This window comes from Centroberyx affinis, unplaced genomic scaffold, assembly GCF_046629955.1.
Source record: "Centroberyx affinis isolate AG114_WGS23_722 - 3 ecotype Tasmania unplaced genomic scaffold, CSIRO-AGI_Caff_v1 ptg000578l_1, whole genome shotgun sequence".
Lineage (NCBI taxonomy): Eukaryota > Metazoa > Chordata > Actinopteri > Beryciformes > Berycidae > Centroberyx > Centroberyx affinis.
Window position 1 is genome coordinate 58,162 of NW_027279218.1, and position 21,342 is coordinate 79,503.

General features: G+C 40.9%; 1 protein-coding gene across 1 annotated transcript; it reads left to right on the top strand.

Annotated features, from left to right (window-relative positions):
* Positions 1-3,116: 3,116 nt before the first annotated feature.
* On the top strand, positions 3,117-14,285 carry LOC139643204 (fibulin-7). Its single transcript, XM_071518388.1, has 8 exons — positions 3,117-3,244; positions 6,998-7,154; positions 7,244-7,414; positions 8,525-8,650; positions 10,804-10,986; positions 11,109-11,246; positions 12,743-12,878; positions 13,170-14,285. The coding sequence occupies exons 1-8, from the start codon at positions 3,176-3,178 to the stop codon at positions 13,531-13,533; spliced, it is 1,344 nt and encodes a 447-aa protein (XP_071374489.1). The 5' UTR covers positions 3,117-3,175; the 3' UTR covers positions 13,534-14,285.
* The last annotated feature ends 7,057 nt before the right edge of the window (positions 14,286-21,342 follow it).

Sequence of the window (21,342 nt, forward strand, 5' to 3'; positions counted from 1 at the left end):
TGACGTGTAAATTTGTAAACATTGCAGACAGTGATTTTTTTATGGAGTAACATTTCAAGTGATCCAAAATCTGGCCTCTCTAGTGTAATAGCCTACAATCAAGAAAGGTTCTGGTTCGAGCCTGGCAACAAAAACATGTTCAGTAGGCCTACCTGTTCCAATACCTTAAATATGATACTGTTTTATTAAACTAACTTTTTAACTTTCTTCTTTTGGAGAATAAAAAAATAAAAACAGCTTTTAAAATTCACTGACTAAATCAAAGCATATTTCTTTATACAAAAAAGAGCATGTTTTTCTTTGTACCATTATATTATTTGCTTTTCTGAATAGAATTATAGACCATTCCCCAAAACTAGTACGAAACTAAAGTAACATAGCTGAATACCAAGATCTTGGAACTAATTTACATGTTTTTCATCCTGAATACAGAAACTGCAATTTATAGTGTTTTTCATTGCAGCAGGTCTGTCCAAACACTGTTCTCCTGTCATTAAGCTTAGCTATCATAAGGCTATTGTACAGCAGGTGACTGGTGAGTTACTGGTGCCAGTCACTGACAACAAAAGGTTACTGCTTAATCATCTCTATCATCACTTCCTGAGCTTAGTGAAAAGGAGGGTTGATTCTGATGCATGGTTGAGCATAGCGGTCATCATTGTAAGTAAGGAGGGAGAGTTTATTCAGAGGGATTTAGGTCCATCATCCAAATTTATCATTAAAGTGGAAGATTTATACCAGAGCTGAGGACTGGTTGGGGTGTAGGGGGTTCTTTCAACTTTTAACAAAGTCTGTTTCTGATAATTAAGATATTAAAAATCCTCAGCACACAGTGGTTACAAACTGTAGAGAGCAATACTGTGTAGAACAAATAGTAGGAACAAAAATGTTTTACTTGAATTATAAAGGTAGCTTGTAGGGCTCAGTGTAGCAGAGCGTGAAGAGGCAGAACTTTAAGTGTCAGTAAAGCACTATGCAGGTCTGTAGTGTGAGTGTGGAGGTATAGATGCTGCTGTCTGGCAGGTGGCAGCCTGTTTAGACTTGGTGACAGGATTTGTATGGCCCCAGTGTGGGAAGCATGAATCATGACTGCACATCGTTTGATGATTCAGAGTCTGGAGATGACTGCAGCTCGACACAATAACATAGGATTGAGTAAAATGATCAGCAAATCCCCCAGAATGTTTTTTTTTAGAACACAACTGTTAAAAATCAATATTGGTGGCTCTAATGGAGGTCTCCAATGGCTGAGAAGCCTTTACGCACAAAACCAAACACATCCATCATGCACAATAATGACTTCTGAGATGAACCTCACTCAGCCCGTCTCCTTGCACATTTCTATCTCTACTAGGCTAGATGTATTTTGCCATAAGAACTCTGTTCCCAAGCCACCCAGTGATTTCTGATCTCCTTGATATTACTGCATCAGTAAGGCACTGTCTGACCCTGCAGAGCCAAATTACAGGAGCTGTATGCACAGTCTCTATAATTAATTCAGCTGAACATTTCCACTTATTATGATCTCACATGTAAATCCAAGGACCAAACGTAGGCCTAAGTAGTTAGTAGCTAGCTAAATTCCCTGCTAAATACACTAAATCCAAGCAGTCGTGGTTGTTGTTCCTGAGATTGTTAATTTGGTAATTGTTAGGCCTATCTGCAGTTCTCCCTTATGTGTTGAAGTAATGCTTAGTTTTACGTATATGACAAACTTCTGGGTAGAGTTATCTACATCGAGAATTCAAAATGGCCACCAATGTCCCAAGCTGACCAAGCTCAAAGTAATGCTCGGAGCCTGAACCTCCTCAATACTTGATAGAGATCTGTAGGTAACATAGTCAATTGCGCACACATGATCAGATCAATCAGATCTTGCCAAGAAGCCAGCTTCGCCTGTGGAATCAATGCAGCTTTGCAGCCTGCATAGCCAAGGGTGCAAGCTAGACAAGATAGTTTGGTTGACTTGGTAGAGTCACACACAGCCTTGGTCCTGTAGCACGGGCTGGCAGCTCCTTGCTGTGTCCAGACCAAAGACACTACAAGTTCCACCGACACAACCTTCTCATTCACACACTTGCTCAACTTCATCAACTGGCAATTGGATGCAATTGCCAGTTGATGAAGAAGGACTGGGAACTAGACAGACGTAGTTTTGGTGTAGTTTTGTAAGGAGAGCCCAATTCTAGAGCGTACACAGGTTTACCCAACAGCACAAAGCCCAGTTCCACGCCACTGCCACGTCTTCCAAGTCATTTTAAAAAGTAGGATCTTGAAGTCTTGTCCCAGTTAATTTTATGACTAGACTATTGCAATAATCCGTAGTAGAGGGAAATTACCAACCTCCCCCTTTCCTCAACCCCCCGTGTTATATAGCCATGCCAAGGATGGCTCTTTGATTATGACTGAGTCGGCACCTGCCCACATTAGTCAGAGTACTTTGGGTTCCTGTACTTCTGAGTAGGAGTGTTCAACTTGTGTGGAAAAATATGCATGGTTGCCTATATTCCTGCAGAGGGCACAGCTTCTCTATCATTGCAGAAGAACATCCATGATGATGGTCATACCTGGTGGTAAATTCACTGCTGCAAACATTACTACTGACACATGCAAGTCAGATGAGTGGCTTTCACTGTTATAGTAGCCTATGTATGAATAAAGTGAAAACTTTAAGTAAACACACACACGCAGAAATTGCGAGACACACAGTGAACAAATCTTTCAAAATGTTATTTTACGGGGTTATGCGTCACGGCCCTTCAAACTGACTGTGTGACTGTATTATCTCATGTTTTTGATTGTGCGTAATCCAGTCCAGTTTTTCCAGCAAAAAAAACATCTTTGCCTTCTAGTTCTCTACAAACCCCATTTATAAACTAAGCCGCTTTGACCAGAGGGGAAGTGCAGTCCAAATTAAGTAACGGGATAATAATGTGGTCAACATTTTTCTTTAAGTCTCTTTCCCTGATTGGCTCGTGAAGGGTAAACCCAACATTCCGCAGCGGCTCGCTCCAGCGGCTTGTCCATTGCCAATAAAGGAGGACTCAATGTAGCATTTCTCTCACCTGTAGACCCTCAAAACGCATTTGAGAAGCTGAGAACTCCCTCTGCCTTTAAGACTTCGCGAACGTGACGATCGACTGTAAACTGCGCCTCGGATTGGGATTAGTCGAAAATGTTTGCGTCAGCTGCTATTGTCATCACGGTGCTGTGTGTGTGTCCGATCCATCCTGCGTTTGGACAGGTGAGTGAGTGCGCAAGACAGTATTATAATGAGCCAGAGTAATTACAGTACACAAAAGATCCAAGGTACAATATCTTGATCCAATGTGGAGAAGAAGACTATTCTTAACATTATACTATGAACAAGTATATGCTAAAGATCTGTAAAAACAGTGAAACACACTATAGTTGAAGTGTTTATCAATTAAATACAAGCATGAAACTTTGAAACGCTTAGACAAAAGGCCCCAAAACATTTATGTAGATTGTTATTATTATGATCATTATTATTAGGCCTATTATTATTATCATCATTATTATTATTATTATTATTAGTAGTAGTAGTCGTAGGAGTAGGAGTATAGTTATTATTGTTGTTGTTATTAGGTTATTATTGGTATTACTAATTTAATTGATTACGTTATTCCTCGTAATAATCTCCTGTGAATGGACAGCAGAGGAGTATCACATCAGCATGCAGAGAACAGATTAGAGAATAGATTGGAGTTACTTGAAAGCCGCTGTCAGAGAGCTGCGCAGCTTGAAGGCCGAAAGGTTCTTAAATCTAAATGATCTTTCTTTCTTTGCTCAAGCAGGCAGCAGGTCTTGCTGTGCAGTCATTGTCTTGGCATAACAGACAAAATTTGACAGAGCTAATCTTGAGTCACCCACAATTTGCACGCAAGCTTCAGGAACAAGACCCCGAGGCTCTAGCCTATGAATAGACTCAATATGTCTATCCTGTGTTTCACCACCAAACTGCTAAACATTTCCAAAATGCTCTAGGCCAGAGATCTCTGCAGAGTGTAGCGGCTCTGAGCTTGTGCCAGAAGAGCAAAAGAGAGAGGGGGTGAGGTGGGGGAGAGTGTGTGTGTGTGTATGTGTAAGTGTGTGTAAGTGTGTGTGCGTGTGTGTGTGTGTGTGGAGAAGGGGGGTCTCTCTGATGAGTGTCTGTGTGCATGCATGCATGTCTGTTTCTGTGCATGTGTGTACTTGCGTGTCTCTGTGCTTGTTTGTGTATGTGTTGATGAGAAAGGGTGAGCCTGTTTATGTATATATTGTATATATGTGTGTGTGTGTTTGTGTGTGTGTATGAGTGTGAATGATTGAATTAGTGAGTGTGTGAGAGAAAGACAGACAGCCTTATTGTTGCATCTTCTGCATGTTCTACATGTATGTTATAACATATTTAACGATTTGACCAGCTAAAGAACATTGTTTAGCCACAACATACATTGTGATCTTCAGCTCCGGTATTGCACACCTAAGATAACGTCATCCAGTTTACATGAAGCCACGTGAATTGCAGCACAGGCAGAAAGAGGCCTTTGACACTGCACTATAAACATCACCTCCCCTCTGCCTGACTGAAGTCTGTCCAACCCCCAGTTCTGTCCAAATCAAAAAGGTGTTTTCAACAAATATTGACTTTTCTTACATAACTCTTGCTGGATGAAAACACTAATTGGTTGTCTGAAAACATGCATGAGAGGACAGGGGGAGAAGGCAGAGAACGAAGCTGTTGAATGAAGGAGAGTAATGAGGGAGGAAACGTCGATGGAAAACAAGTTACTGCCACTCCCTGGCCCGTTCAGCCAATAGGAAGGCAGGTTGTCGTAATACAGGTGATGTTTACCCTGAGGGTAAACATCACCCACTGACTGACCCCAAACCCTCCATCCACCGCCCCATCAAAGAGCAAGTGATAGCCCGTAATGTGAGTTAAATAGGTATAGCTCGTTTCATCCCCTCTCCTAAAGTGACACATCGCAGTTATATAACATTATGTAATGAACATTTTCTAAACCTCCCCGCGGGGCCCTCATTCCTTTCAATCAAAAGAACCCACTGACGCTTGAAGCCACATCTCAAGAATAGTAAACCAGTTTGTTTCTGTGAGAGCATTTCTGTCTTCACAACAGACTTATCAGTTTTTTTAGAGAGGGAGAGGTCTAACTTGGTCTGAGTCTAGACAAGGTTCTACTGTAAGGAATGTAGCTGTGCCGATGGCTGCTGCAACTGCTACTTACTGTGGCCAAACATACTGTGATCTTATAGCATTTGGTTCCCCACATAACAGAGGAGAGCCACTGTACTGCACAGGCCTCCAAATACATTAATTTCATTTGTTTGCATATAGTAAATCTTATTCTGTCTTTCAAGTATAGGTCAGGTGCCCTAGCAAGAGTTTGTCAATGTGCAATGAGTTCACAAAATTATCTTCAAATCCACTGCATACAGCAAGCTGTTGTGATGCAGGTGTGCTCTCAACCATATTTCTGTTTTCTTCTGTGTGCTCTTAATTAAACCAGCTGTGCACACTGACCACATTCAGTAGCTATAGGAGATTTTACAGAGTTATTAAAGCGACTTTGGCATGAATCCATAGTCACAGTGGTCGTCAGGATTTTTTTCCAGACTGGCAAATTTCTTGAAAATTGTGGTCATGGACACAGAAAAATATATTATTTCAAACCTGGCCAGGCCTAAATCCCCAAGATGTCCTTCTGCACACTGGGTCTAAGAGATACCTAGACTGGTGACACAAAAATGAATGATCCCCAAAATAATTGTACCATGCAACAAACTCAAACCCAACCCAAACCCAAGCAAGTAAATGAGAAACTCAGTTCACCGCAACCCAAGTCCTGCTCATCAAGTCTCGTTGGATTTGTGCATGGGAATGTGAAGCTGTATTTAGAAGTATGATTTCTAGACTTTCTAGACTTTCCAAATGAATGTAATGACATGGATACTCAGGGAAACTGAGTTTTGGCAATTTACTGTTCATAAACTCATATGTGTGCTACAAAATTATGTTCCCCCAAAGTGAAATATCGCTTCAAAAACGTCTCTATATATAACTATATTATCTTGAAGGGGAATACAGCTGAATTTCAATATATTTTTCCTATGTCCTAGAGCAGCTCACTTTGGATTCGTGTGAACATTCACGACTTTACATTATGCTTAAAATGGAAGAAAACAGTTTGTCCCACATCCGAGGCTGTGATGCTACACTGACAGCTCCATTTAAACTGAAGTGGAAAAATGTGCCTGTGCGAGCACCCAAGGAGATTTTCTTGGTGTCTTGGTGCAATTTCTTGTTCTGGACACTATTACACTACTATAAAATGAAAATCATTTGGGTGTAAAAGCTTTAGCATCTGTTGAGTCCTGAAAGTTAGTTTTCCATTTATTATAACTGGAGCAACTCCAGGTTGTACATCCTGGTGACATCACTGGCTCTTGGTTCTGTGGTTTCTAGCTTTGGGAGAGAGTTTTTCATGTCATCAAATATTTATTCAACTAACCTGGACCAGAAGAGTAGCTTATGTGAATTCATGAATTCAACAGCATTCCTTTTTAAGAAAACTCCATAAGAAGTTTTAAGACAGAATAAAAGTGCTCACTGTGGCTTTAAGATGCAAATAGTAACTGCACTGCCATGCTCTTCAGGCCTTTAACATCAAACACTGTTATGTTATCATTGTTTTGTGCAAAGAATTTCCTGTAATGTTTCTGTTTGTCTTCAGGAAATATTGTTTATGCTTTTTCTTTTGATACATAAGTCATGTCCAACTCATGGAAAAAGTATATAGGATATGAAGCTATGTATGCTAATTTTATTTGCAACTTTGTAGACTGTCATTGTTAACTTGATATACTGAAATGTAGATTATTGTGATCTTTCCAGGAAATTACAAACTTTCTTGTGAGCAAGTTATTCTGGAGTACCAATTATGAAACAATCTCCCTGTGTCTTGTGCTGCAGGACTGTCCTGGTCGACAGGAACTGCAGAGCTCTCTGAAGCAGGTCCAGAAGCTTCTCTCTGCTCATGAAGCCTCCTACCTGCAGAGTCTACGCACCCTGAAGAAGAAGATCAACCTGCTGCAGGGCACAGCGAAGCAGACCGCAAGAGCCAACAACAGTGAGCAAAACCTCTAGAAAGACTGATCAGCAGTACTAAAACATTTGCGATTCTGCTTTTTTGTTTATCACCCTCTACATTCCCAACAGGCACCTGCCCAAAACTGGAAGCACCCGTCAACGGCAGGAAGTTGGGCAGAGCGCAGACGGTGGGCCATGAGCTTCACTTTCTGTGTGATGCTGGTTATGAACTGGTGGGCTCAGAGAGCAGAGTGTGTCAGGAGAGCCTGAGCTGGAGCGGACAGCAGCCCACCTGTCGAGGTGCGAGTCCTGCCTGGCCCTGCTACTCTGATGGTCACTTCCAGCAGGGCCATTCATGAACTGAATTGATTTCAATTCAATTGGAATTGAAATTGGAATGTCATCCAGCTCTAAGGAAACAGAATTGGAATTGAATTGGAATGACAGGAAACAGAACTGAATTCCATTAAATTCCATGAAGTTCCACTTTCAAGAGAGGCTGTCTTGACTTACTAAACATTATAAATCAAATATTATGAATAAAATAATAGATAGTTAAACAAATCAAACACATTCAATCATAATGTATGTATTATGATTACATGTTATGCATCAAATACTACCTGAAAGGTTCCTTTAACATTTTATGATATTCAGTAGTGATAATATATAAGACTAAAAACATGGAATTCAACTTGCTGAAATTCCAGTTCAATTCCAATTCTTTTTCCTGTAGGTTTTTTTCAAATTCCAATTCCAATTTCCTCAGCTGAATTGGAATGGATGACTTCATTCATGAATTGACCCCAACCCTGACTTCCACTCCCACTCCCTCCTCCTCCTCCTCCTCCTCCTCCTCTTCTTCACCCTGGCTGTCACTCATCCCTTTATCTAACCCGCTGATCTCCCACACGACCCTGTCATCATCCTCTTTGTGCCTCCCTCCGCTCCCTCTATCCATCGTCTCCCCTCTCTTTTTGTACATCATGCATATTACTAACGCTTTTTTTTTCTCTGTGTAGATAAGATACATTTCATATGCGACCCACGATCATATTTCTTTTTTTTTGTGTACTTTCTTGGTCGCCCAGAGAGCTTGAATTGAATGCAGTGACATGTGATATTGCAGCCTGGGTCTCCTCCTCTGACAGCTCACCAACTTCCAGATAACGATTCAAAGGCTGTTTGATATAGAAAGGGCAACCCCTCCACTTTGGCTACACCTAACATTAACTCATTTGCTCTCTCTCTCTCTCTCTCTCTCATTCACTCTTATACACTCTTAAACACACACACACTGTGATGTCATGCTCTCTCTCTAACCCAAGAGCATCAAAGCTCTTGGGTTACACGTGTCCTTGTGTCTGTGGCGTTCCCTTGTATAACCCTCCACTCTGTGTTTCCCCTCAGACAGTAACGAGTGTGCGTCGTCCCCGTGCCTCAACGGTGGGACGTGTGTGGATGAGGTGAACCAGTTCTCTTGCATCTGTGCCAAAGGCTGGGCTGGAGCTACCTGCCAGAGCCCCCTGCCAACATGTAGGTACAACACACCACAGACCTGATGGAAATGTAGTTTTAGTTCATGATATTTGGGGCTGGGCGATATGGTTGAAATCAATATTACGATAATCAGGATTTTTTTCAATATCACATATGTAAATCACATGTTAAGTAATCCAATTAATGCAAACAAAACGGACATTTTCAAATAATATTCCCAACATACCCCATTTTGTCAGAGATTTTAAATAAAAATTGCTAGTTATAATCATTTTAGACAGCAGAAATGTGTGTCACAATATCCCAAAATCACTGTATCATCACAATATGATTCCACTGAAAGACGATAAACAATAATATTGAATTATCGCCCAGCCCTAATGATACTACTGCAGGTCGCATTTAGGCAACCACCAGTAACACTTCACACACTGGCCCAAATGTTGCTGTGATATTAGATCAAATATGTATTTTAATGATGAGAGAGCACTTCTCCCCCAACCAGATTTTTCTGTAGTGTAGTACTCCAAAACTCTCTGTTTACTACTAAATGAGATAATTGTGGCCAGTGGTATAGCTTGCCAATAAAAGCCAGTGCTAAATACCCCAGAGTTTTATTGAATTCAAGCCTGAAGTCAGTCCAAGTTGGTGCTGGTTGAGAGGCAGCAGCCCGATGGCGGAGTTAACGTACACACAGAGACAGTGGACCAGTGGAGCCCAGTTTGTTTTGTTTTTCTCTATTTATTTTAATTTCTCCACGCTAACATACAGTGTGGTACTGTAGGTGAGAGTTACACATGGTGTGATGTGGATTTTAAATAGCTTAAGTAGCTTGACCAAGACAGATCTGTTTCTCAGCGGTCAGCCCGAACACTGGCCGGTCTGTGTGGGCTTTGTTTATCCTCTCTGACAGCCTACAGTTCATCATGCTACAAGCACACACACACACAGATGCACACACACACACAGATGCAAAGCACACATAAAATGTATCAACCTGACACGGGCAAGTACGAATTTTCATTGGTCTTGTCCGGGTAATGTTTACTTGCACGAGTGAACACTATATGTGGGGGGACAGAGCTTTACCCTGTATGATTCTCATCCATCTGTGGATGGTGAGGACCAAGAGGAGAATCTATGATTCTAGTCTGCCTTAGGCAGTGAGATCTGACGTAAATATCAGATCAAGAGTAGAATCAGGAAGGACAGGGGAAAAGAAAATTAAAGAAAAACATATGGGTTCACTCACAATGTGCATCTAAAAGTGGGAGTATTTGTTTTGTTCTTTTATCTTTCTATTTTACTTGATTTGATTATTTTAATGCAGTGCATTTTGCTTGTTCTTTTATATGAATTTTATCTTTTTATCTGTCTTTTATCTGCCTTTTATTGATGTAAAGCACTTTGAGCTGCATGTTGTGTATGAAAGGTGCTATACAAATAAAGGTTATTATTATTATTATTATTATTATTGTTGTTGTTGTTGTTGTTGTTGTTATTATTATTATTATTATATGAACAGTCCCATTCCCAAATGAGAAAAACACCAAATGTGGCAATGTGTCATGAATATAAAGCTCATTATGGGTTACTATTGAAGTTATGATTAATCTTACATACTTGGTAACATTTTAGTAACATTTCGGATTATGTAATCAGTTGTCCTTTTAAAATATTTAGTACTGAACAGGTACTTAGGTTACATATATTTTCCAAAACAGATATATAGGGTGTTGAAAAGAAACCCTGATGTTTTATATGAGTTATTATACCTGTAATGTTCCAAATCTTGCATGCATACACACACACACACACACACACACACACACACACACACACCAAAACTATTCTCCATTCCACTCCCTTTTCCCAGTCTTGGTGTATATTCACTCTATTAATCACACACTTGGACAATATGCAATTGTTGTTTGGCATAATCCAAGTAATACATTGATACAAATAAAATGTATTGTCATACTCTTTTATTGATAAAATGCATGCAGTTACATTCTCTAAAATCCTTTGATCATATTTAAAGAAAACCAAAAAATATTTGGCTAGTGAAAATTCCGAGTGGCCGGTAACTGAAATCCACAAGTCACACTGGCCAGAGAGCCAAAAAGTTCATTTCACAGCCTGTGCATCACCGTTCCTTACTCGTTCTGTCTTCCCTCCTCCCCATTCAGTCTTTGTCACCATGACAAACACCTCTGCCGCCGCCTCCCCAGTTGCCGCTGCTGCTACATTGCCAGCTGCCACCACCGGACCTTTTGTCCGTCCGTCACGCTGCACACAGGTGCAGGGAACCACCCACTGCACCTGTGAGCCAGGATACACCATCTCAGGCCGGGACAGCAACACCTGCACTGGTACGACTAATACTAGTGATGAAACCAAACCCCAAATACACATTGATGCACGGCTGTATTTTGAGATTCCATATAGGATGTTAAGTGCGTATGTGTGTGTGTGTGTGTATTGTGTATTTCAGATATTGATGAATGTGAGCTGTTCCATAATGGACAGGCTGGGAGACTATGCTTACACTCCTGCGTTAACACCCCTGGAGGCTACCGCTGTACCTGTCCCGCTGGATACAACGTGACCCGCGATGGCCGCAGCTGTAAAGGTCAGCTTACTGTCTTCTTTTGTTTTGTTTTGCTTTTCTTGTTCTTCAAAGAATTTCACTTTTCTAACCCTTTCAAAAATATTGTTGACATTCAGTATTCCACAAGACAGCTTCAGTAATTCAAAATGTCCCAGACAAAACTCGACAAGACAAGACAACAACACATCCACACCCCAGTGCAACATTCAACACCATGCAGCGGGAGCTACAGCTTGGTCTTTCTGGTCGCTTCTCTCGCTGCCTGGGCAAACTGTCCTTTCCTATTTCTCAATAGAATTGTTCCATTTTTCACAGGACAGATATACCAAATTTAATATAGGGATTTAAGCATTGTAAATAAAGCTGCATAAGTATTCAATACTGACTTTTTATGTGCTCCAAATCTTGGAGAAGAAAATCATGCCCTGATGTCAGGCATGCAGTACCTTTGTTTCCGTTATCAACCTACAAAATCCCTCACCAAAGAATGGTTAGCTTATGCTTCACAGTGTTCATTAACCTTCTTTGCCACTCTCTACTTTCTGGTTTTTGGCTCCCTTTCAGGTTTTCCCACCTTTGCTCAAATTGAAAATGATCAGGTCTCTAGCAATGTGTATTTCATGCATTTATCATATTCTTTTATATCAGGGAAAATTATAATTATTTTTTTTTTCTTTTTTGGCTTTACAAGTGCTTCTTTACTTTAAGTAATTTATCTAATTTAAAGAGCTAACCAGCAGATATTAAGGAGGGGAAGGATATGGAGAAGAGGGTTGGATAGCTACCTAATGTGGGAGTAAAATCCACCTCATGTTAGATATTTCTGGAGGTATTTCTGCAACTAAAGAGGAGTTGTTGCTGGGCTTTGTTGCGGGCTGCACTCTGCAAATGCCTTGATGTTGTTTTGAAGATGTAGTTCAGTCAAAGGTGTAGTTTATAAAACCAGCTAACCAGAATTGATAGTCAACAGTGTGGTAGCCCCTTGGCACTGTGGTGATTTCATGTACTGTATGATGATGATATAGGTCTTACAGTGACCAATCTGTCTACCCTGCCAAATAAGTTCATTACCTATTAAAGAGCAAGGTAACCACCGATAAACGCCTCTGATCAGCTGCAACTTGCACATTTCATCCACTGAGCATTGGGAGCAGGGAAGCACCCTAACTTAGCACTGGCCTGACCATGCTGCATGTATTATTGACCTTTAAACAAAAAACAGACCAACAAAGCAAAAAGAGCCATCTTGAGAGGAACAAGCTCTGCCCATTTAGTGTAACTTTAAACATTAATTGAGAAACCTTTTTGGGGGGCTTCTCATACAATTCTGAAATTTTAAAGTGGAATGAACTATTCCTAATTAAATTTCTTCAAAATCCAAAATGGCTCTAATAATTTCAGTTCACCACAAAAACTAAGAGGGTATAACTTTGTTTAATTGTCATATACATTATCCCAATTTTTTTTTCTCTTTTCTCCTTAAAATGTAAGTCTTTCTTTCTTTTCCTGTCTCACAGACATTGATGAGTGTGCCAACAGACAGAACAACTGCACCAGGGACCAGATGTGCATTAACACATACGGTGGTTTCCAGTGTGTCCGTGTCGACTGTCCCCGAATCCGTAATGCTACCTATGTCAAGACGTCCCCTATGTGAGTATTATCCTTAATAATTGTCTCCATCCTAGAATCATCGTGAACAAAATGAGTGATTTTTGGGGGATGTAAGACTGATAAGTGAGGATGAAGTCTAAGATCAAATAGAAGCTCTTCCAGTACGACCAGTTTCAAGGGAAATTAAGGGAATTTTCTATAGACTGAAAATAAACGTGTCCATAGATTGAACATGAACTTATTAGCATTTCTTAAGCACACACTTGAGCAAGTGAACCCGACTCTTTCGGCTAGTCTTCCCCACTCTTCAGATGCCCCTCTTTCTTCCAGGCGGTGTGAACGTAACCCCTGCCCCGTGGACAACAAGGCGTGCTCTCAGGCACCGAACTCCTTCTCCTACCACTACCTGTCTGTGGTGTCCAACCTGTCAGCCCCTCGTGTCATGTTCCGCGTGTCGGCAATGCGCCCAATGGGTGACACGCTCCGCTTCTCCCTGCTGGGGGGGAAGCAGGCTCGCCGCCACTTCACAGTGCAGCGTTCAGACCGTCAGACGGGTCAGCTGATGCTGGTGAGCCCGGTGCAGGGTCCCGTCACGCTGGAGGCTGAGGTGGAGATGAGCGAGCTGGAGAGACGCGTCCAGCTGGGGAGGTACATCACCAAGGTCACCATGTTCGTTTCTCAGTACGACTTCTAGAAAGAAAGAGGGGAGGAAAGAGGGATGGAAGTGGAGACACGCTTAGGGTTCATTGGCTAAAGAGCGCATGGACCATAAACAACTGGCTTGGATTTAGCTGTGGGCTCTATACTTGGTCATGGATGTGTAATAATCTGATGTAGAGTGGTGACCATGTTAGAAGTGTTGCATCATGGGTCTCTTCTACATTAATACTGCAGGAGCTGCCGCAGCCTATATCCACTCTCAAAAGTGTAGTAAAGTAGACCTGAATAGGCATATTGTCTCTCAAAGGATGATGGATCAACAGCTGCATGCAATAAATGCATTAGAAGATGGGTTCTTCAATGGCTGTATCTGTAAGGAGTTACATAAAGGTGAATTGAGGGAAATGTCTCAGCTGACTTAAGTATAAGAACAGGGGTTTTGTATGGATTAACTATCACAGGTTTATGGCACAAAGAAATTAGAGATTGGGCAGGATGGATGAGAAGTGAGCAACATGAGGCAACAGGCACTAATCCAGAATTTGACTGCAGGATAATTGGATGAGGCTGAACCAGACTAAGAGGTTGGCAGTCCACACTGAAACAGAGTGCCGTTTCCGTAAATGTTAACAGCCCTGCCATTAGTTGACGTGTAAGTGATGTATACTGTATATGTGATCTTGATATGTGAAGATTTTCTAATCCTCTTTTACAATCATGTTTTTATTTATATTCTGTTTTTAATATAACCCTGTAATCTGCTTGCTTCTCATACAAACATCATTAAAACATCATGAAAAACATAAAAAAAAAGTGAAGTCTTTTATTTTCACATGTATAGAATAATGAAAAAGAAATGCCTAGATACTGTATGAATGTGTTGAATTTGCTCCGCTCTGTGAAACATACTGTAAGAGCAGTCTGGTATATGAGAGTAGTGGTTGTTTGGGAAACACTTCAGCTCCAGCAGCACAGAGCGGTGCTGTTCAGCAGACAGACAGCCAAAGACACGCTGCTCAAAGAGCTACTATGTCCTTACAGTGCATGAATGACGTTAACTTTTAAATACACAAAAACAACTACACACGTGAAAATGCACGTTACACAAGTGTGATGACTTGGAGTTGCTTGACTTTTTCCTCTATGAGGAGGTGCGCGTTTGTGGCTGGAAAAAAAATGTTGAGCGGGTTTTGGAGAAGCCTGACGAAATGTGTCACCTTTGTGCTGCGCTGGCCTCTAACTAACTGCTCCCTGGACTCAATCAGCTTTCTGGACATGAAAACACTCACAAACACTCTGACTGAATGTGTTTTGCATAACATTGATCCATGTGTATGTCTACTGGAGTGCTGTATGTGTGCATGTGTTTGCAGTCTTTGCATGAGGTGTGTGTTTGCGCGCGCATGTTTGTGTGTATGTGTGTGTGTGTGTGTGTGTGTGTGTGTGTGTGTGTGTGTGTGTGGGGGGGGGGGGGGGGTGAATTGTTGTATGTGTTATTATATTGCAAATTGTCAACAGCATTACCTTAATCACCATGCATTTTATTTTAGAGGATTTGGAAGATGTTTAATTCGCTCAAGGGTGGTAGAATTTCCTCAACCCATACAGGAGCATGGCATCCTTCAACTGAAGTTAAAACATAAAAATCACCAAGACTGAGTAGGTTTTCATATCAGCGAAATACAAGTACTTCTGTACAGGAGACAGGCAGGCGGCCTCCCTGGAGACAAAGCGGGCGACTTCAAGCTGCTTGCCTGTGGGTGAGAGAGAGGAGTCGCAGAGGGGGCTCAAACTCTCCAGGGATACCACAGAGGGGGAGGGGGGAGTGTGTTGGCCGCAGGATCCCAAAGTGAGATTGCACGCTGAGTGAAGAAAAAAAAGATGCATAGAGATAGAGGCAGAAAGAGAGTGATGGCTGAATAAAGGAGCCTGAATAGCAGACGATTCACTCCAGCCGGTCAGTCACTGGCTGAGGGGTGCAGGCTGAATTAAAAGCCGCTGTCTCTATTGCCACTCTGGAATAGACCTTGCACTGTTCTTCACTCTATCTCTCCTCTTCTGTCTCAATGAATGAGTATAAGAGTAAGCACACGGGGAGTTGAATGGCAGCCTGTCCTCTTGTCTGTCCCCCGGGGAGCCACAAAGCCCATGTGATGACGATTCAGTATCCAACACCCACACACAGGCACACACACACACACACACACACACACACACACACACTACCCTCCTCCCACAGCACCCAATCCAGCACCATCTCACCCACATAACCCTCCTCTCTTCATACAACTGAGCCTTATTCCTCAAACCTTTCTGTCTTTTCCCCCTGCATTTCTTAGGCACTGTACAGCCTAGTGCCTATTGTGCACCATATATAAATACATGCTGACTGGGCATGGGGATCTGATAAACATTTCCTGTGAGAGCACCTGGCCTGGAGTCTGCTGCTCTATGCCGCTGTTCGCTGTTCTCTGTTTTCCTCTCCACCTCTGCCTTATCATATTACATCCGCCTTCTCATCCTTCTATCTCCAGTCTTCCGTCTCTAGCACCCTCTTTCCCTGTGGCTCTCTCTCTCTCTCTCTCTCCAGCGTGGCTGAGTCACACCGTATAGATAAAGCCCACCTAATGAGTGCCGGCAGTGTGTAGGGAGACTGAAATCAATATCTTCAACTCAGTCTGGTTCTGCAGCAGTCATAAGAAACCACCCGGCTCTCTTTGAAGATGGGCTGGCCATCATGGGTGCTTGTGAAAGGGAATACCCATGGTCTGGTCTGAAGTTTAAAGGAACAAAGGAGAGTGTGGCCCATGTCTGCAGACTGGAGTTAGCATGGCAGTAGTGCCCAGTTGTTACAATTGGAGGTCTGTTTGAGGGATGGATGGTTAAGGGCAACAAAACCCTGCCTGTGACCATGCAGGTCTCACAGTACACAGCAGGTTAAACAGTCAGGTAATTAGATGTGAGGGTGTATGACTGGAGGTTCAGACTGCACCTCATTTTCTCATCTCAGATTTAATATTGGATCCACTCCTGTACCAATAACACTCTGATGCTTTCCTTTCCTCTCTCCTCTCTCTGCTCTGTCAGTCTGTCTGTCTCCGTTTCAGTACATCATCAGTTATCGTCTATTGTTTAGATCAATAAGCAAAACGTTTCTTTTAATTTCAGATGTGCGTGTGTGTATGTTTGAATGTGTGAATTTGTCATTGCCAAAGACAATCTGTGATCACTGATGCCCATCCTAAATCATGGTGTTACACTGCCCCCCACTGCCTGCAAAGAAGACATACTATTGTACACTCAGAGTCTATTATGGTAAATCCATAATCTGCGATTGCACTGTGGCGCCCTCTATTGAAACACTGTTACCCCACAATTGGCATTGCTTACATAGTGATCTATTGGATTTAAGATATTTTATCACTCTGGAATGTATTGCCTGTATGTGACACCCAAACATTACCTTTATCTTTAGTTTGAAGCTGTTAGAAGTCGGTGTACATTTGTAATGTATGCAAACACTGGAGTATATCAAACCTGCATTTTGAGCAATAACTGGCTAATAGAGTGAAACTCTTCAACAACATAATGTGGATATGCCTAACATTTTTATGGCCAAATACATTTGCTGCTTGATCTTTAATCAAGAGCAATTACACAGTTTAAAATGACTGATAAAAATGATGAATAGAGCAACAGAGCGCTGTCATAACTTGTGTTGGAGCTTCTCAGAATTATACTAGAATATGAAATGAATTTTTTACTCTATTGAGAGCACTGAGTAAAAGTGCATTCCATGTTCACCATGGAACATGGGAACAATGTTAAACTAATGGTGGATTGAATTAAATTATATTATATATACTGAGAATTGTATACGAATATATGCGTATATAATTCTCAGTATATTTACATGACATTACATGATAAAGGGCTAAATTTGAAGTAACTAAATCACAATTACAAAGGCAGCTGCTTAGGTGAGTCATATTCAGTTGAATGCAACTTAGCAGTAGGCCAATGTGTCAGGTTTAAAAGGAGGACAATCACCACTTTAGTTTTCAAAGCAACACGAGGCAACTAGCAGAGTTTCAAAGAAGCCAAAGTCTGAATTGCAGGTGTATCGGCTGGCGTTCAGAAACCACTTGTTGTGTCCAAGGCCAGCTCACAACAATGGTGCAGGCAGCCATTTTGTGGGAGTCATTAGGTCCGATTACTGAGGTCATTTAACAACCAAGGGATATGAGGCCATTTTACAGGACAGGTGCACCCTGTGGTGCAAACACTGTTCCTCCATAATGTTCCTATATTCAAAGATGATAATGCCCCCATACACACTGGTAAACAAATTTGAAAAAAAAAGGTGGCCCTACTCTTTATTTGGTACCTGATCTTCTGATAGAGAGTGAAATGCGGACACAGAATCTATTTCTAGGCGTTCATGACCAGCTGGAGTTTGGCATGTTCCCTGTTTAATTGTCTCTCACTTTTTCTTTCCTTTGCTTATTAGGCCATCACACTCGAACAGGTCACATCTGCCTTTGCTGTGCGGATAAAAAGATCTCTCCGTGATTACTCAGAAGGTGAAATAGTATCGCCCAATTCCCACCATCTGTTTTTTTCCCACAGCGTTGTGTTCAAGGTAATTTTATCTTTTATATGGATGCTTCAAGTATCTAATAGGTCCAATGAACTGAGACCGATGAGAATGAGGCATTCATGTCTCTCTGATTACTGCTGTTGGTGTAAATTTACCTATGTTTGATGGAAAAAAATAACTATACTCCCCATACTGGGGATCCAAAGTCACTGCCAACATTCAGGAATTTGTTTTCAGACTCAAACTTGATTAATTTGTATGTGCTTGGAGAAGCTATTCTAAAAGTGTGTCATATTTCTAATATATTGCTAACAACGGCAATGTGGATCCTGATTAACACATTGTCACATTTTCTATGATCTGGATCGTATTTTTAGGAAGCAATTTCACCTGTTTGCAATTATCAATAAGAAACCTTGGTTCCAACAATATAGCCAAAGTTGACAAAGACTGTGTAGAGCAGTAGGTGCAACTGGAACACTTCAAGGAGGAAATCATGACTGCACTGTATGAAAGTGAGGTGTTATTACTGATCGACCCCTTCAATTCACTTCCAGCAGATCATATTCATCTACATTTATATTTTGTGAACAAATGTCCTTTTAGAATAAATACCTGATTGCAGATGGATGTGAATGGACCACATCTTTTTGATGTTATTTTTTGTTTTTGATTCATTTTTCCCCGATTATTGTCTGTTCTCGTATCACGGGACATCACATCTCACAAACCTTGTTGTGCAAAAGTTCACACCAAACTACTGATCTTCCCATTTTTGCTGAAGGATCAAGTCAAGTGTGGTTGTAAATGTATCAAGGTGACTCAGTGACTGGAAATATATACAGTACATGCACCTCCTGCTATGTGAGTCTGATTAGATGTAGCCCAGATTATGATAGGCTACTTATTTTATTGTGAGATGCCTAGAGCGCTGCAGGAACCCTGATCAACAGTAGGCTATTTTTTCAGGTCTGGGTTTTCTCACCCTTTACACTCACAGCCTGGATCGCCAAGGTATGTCACTCAATCTCAGATCTATACTGTCAGCAGTATGTGTGTCTTTGTGTCAGAACAGGCCTCACCGCATGTGGGAGCGACACTTTTACACATACAGGCCAAAAGTAACAGTATAAGGGCTAGGACTTGATCCCTCAGCAAAAATGGGCAGATCAATAGTGTGGTGTGAACTTTTACAAAATCTTAATATTCTTCGGTTGCCAACAGGGTTTGTGAGACATGACGCCCTGTGATAAGAGAACAGACAGAAACCGAAAAATTAATACAAAATTTAAAAAAAATAACAGCCTCTTATCAACAAGGACAGCATGCCATCAAAAAGATCCAGTGCATTCACATCCATTGTCAATCAGGTATTTATTATTAAAGAAATCATAAAAACATAATTACAGATTACAGTGAATAGTGATGGAAAATAATTGAAGGGGTCAATTTGGTCGATTTCGAGTGCAGTCATGCTGGCACCCATTAAAATGGTCTGATTTCCTCCTTGAAGTGTTCCAGCTGCACCAAGACATGTGACGGAAAGCACCTTGGCTCTACACAGCCTTTGTCAAGGTATGTATCTTGTTGGAACAAAGGTTTCTTATTGATAATAGCAAACAGGTGAAATTGCCTCCTAAAAATACGATCCAGATCACAGAAAAAGTGTTTTACTCAGGATCCACATTGCCGTTGTTAGTAATGTATTAGAAATATGACTAACTTTTAGACTAGCTTCTCAAAGCACATTCAAGTGAATGGAGAGTTTGAAAACAAATTCCTGAATGTTGGCAGTGAATTTGGATCCCCAGTGCAGCTATTGTCAGTGAAAGCCTTTACACAAACATATGATGGTAAATTGGCTATAAATTGCAAACGTTCTATTTGATCAATAAGCAAAATGTTTCTTTTAATTTCAGATGTGCGTGTGTGTATGTTTCTTGAATTTGTCATTGCCAAAGACAATCTGTGATCACTGATGCCCATCCTAAATCGTGGTGTTACACTGCCCCCCACTGCCTGCAAAGAAGACATACTACTGTACACTCAGAGTCTATTATGGTAAATCCATAATCTGCGATTGCACTGTGGCGCCCTCTATTGAAACACTGTTACCCCACAATTGGCATTGCTTACATAGTGATCTATTGGATTTAAGATATTTTATCACTCTGGAATGTATTGCCTGTATGTGACACCCAAACATTACCTTTATCTTTAGTTTGAAGCTGTTAGAAGTCGGTGTACATTTGTAATGTATGCAAACACTGGAGTATATCAAACCTGCATTTTGAGCAATAACTGGCTAATAGAGTGAAACTCTTCAACAACATAATGTGGATATGCCTAACATTTTTATGGCCAAATACATTTGCTGCTTGATCTTTAATCAAGAGCAATTACACAGTTTAAAATGAATAGAACCTACTGAAATATTAATGGTAATTGAACAAAAAAGACACAGTTTCACTCATTATGTTGTTTTATGTTGAAGTTTGAACCAGATAGCTGAGCAAAAGATGTCAGTTAGTCTTACATGCCACCAGATGGCAGAAGCAGCTAATATTAATGCAAGATTCTCCAATACTGGAATACTGTTTGCTCCGCCCCTCCTAACTTTCTGCACAATAATGAAGCCATCGTCTATGCTCCATCATTCAGTTTAAGTATATTTGCACAGACTGATAAAAATAGTGACAGAAAAAAATAAAGATAAAAGAAGAGATGCAATCAATATTCTGCGGGTGATATTAAAGTGGGTTTATAAATCATGTCACCTCAACACAAATAATAACAAAAAATCTAAATGACAGACTAAGACAGATGTTTTAGGAGATTCAATTAACAGTTTCAAATTAAATACACCCAAACCACCAACATTTTTAGTTACATTTTTCCCTGAATGTAAAACCATATTGAATTTTCAGTAATAAGAACAGAGAAATGGGAAGAGCTATGTATTAGTAAATACATAGGTAAAGCAGATGCCACTCAAGACTTATTGAGCAATAGAGCAATAGAGCAATAGAGCAATAGAGCGCTGTCATAACTTATGTTGGAACTTCTCAGAATTATACTAGAATGTGAAATGAATTAGTACATTCCCTGTTCACCATGAAACATGGGAACAGTGTTAAACTGATGGTGGATTGAATTAAATTAAACAAATTAGCTTTGATTTCACCTGTGGGCAACTAATTACTCTCCCAACCTCGCACAATTTCTTCATTTAACAACAGGCAG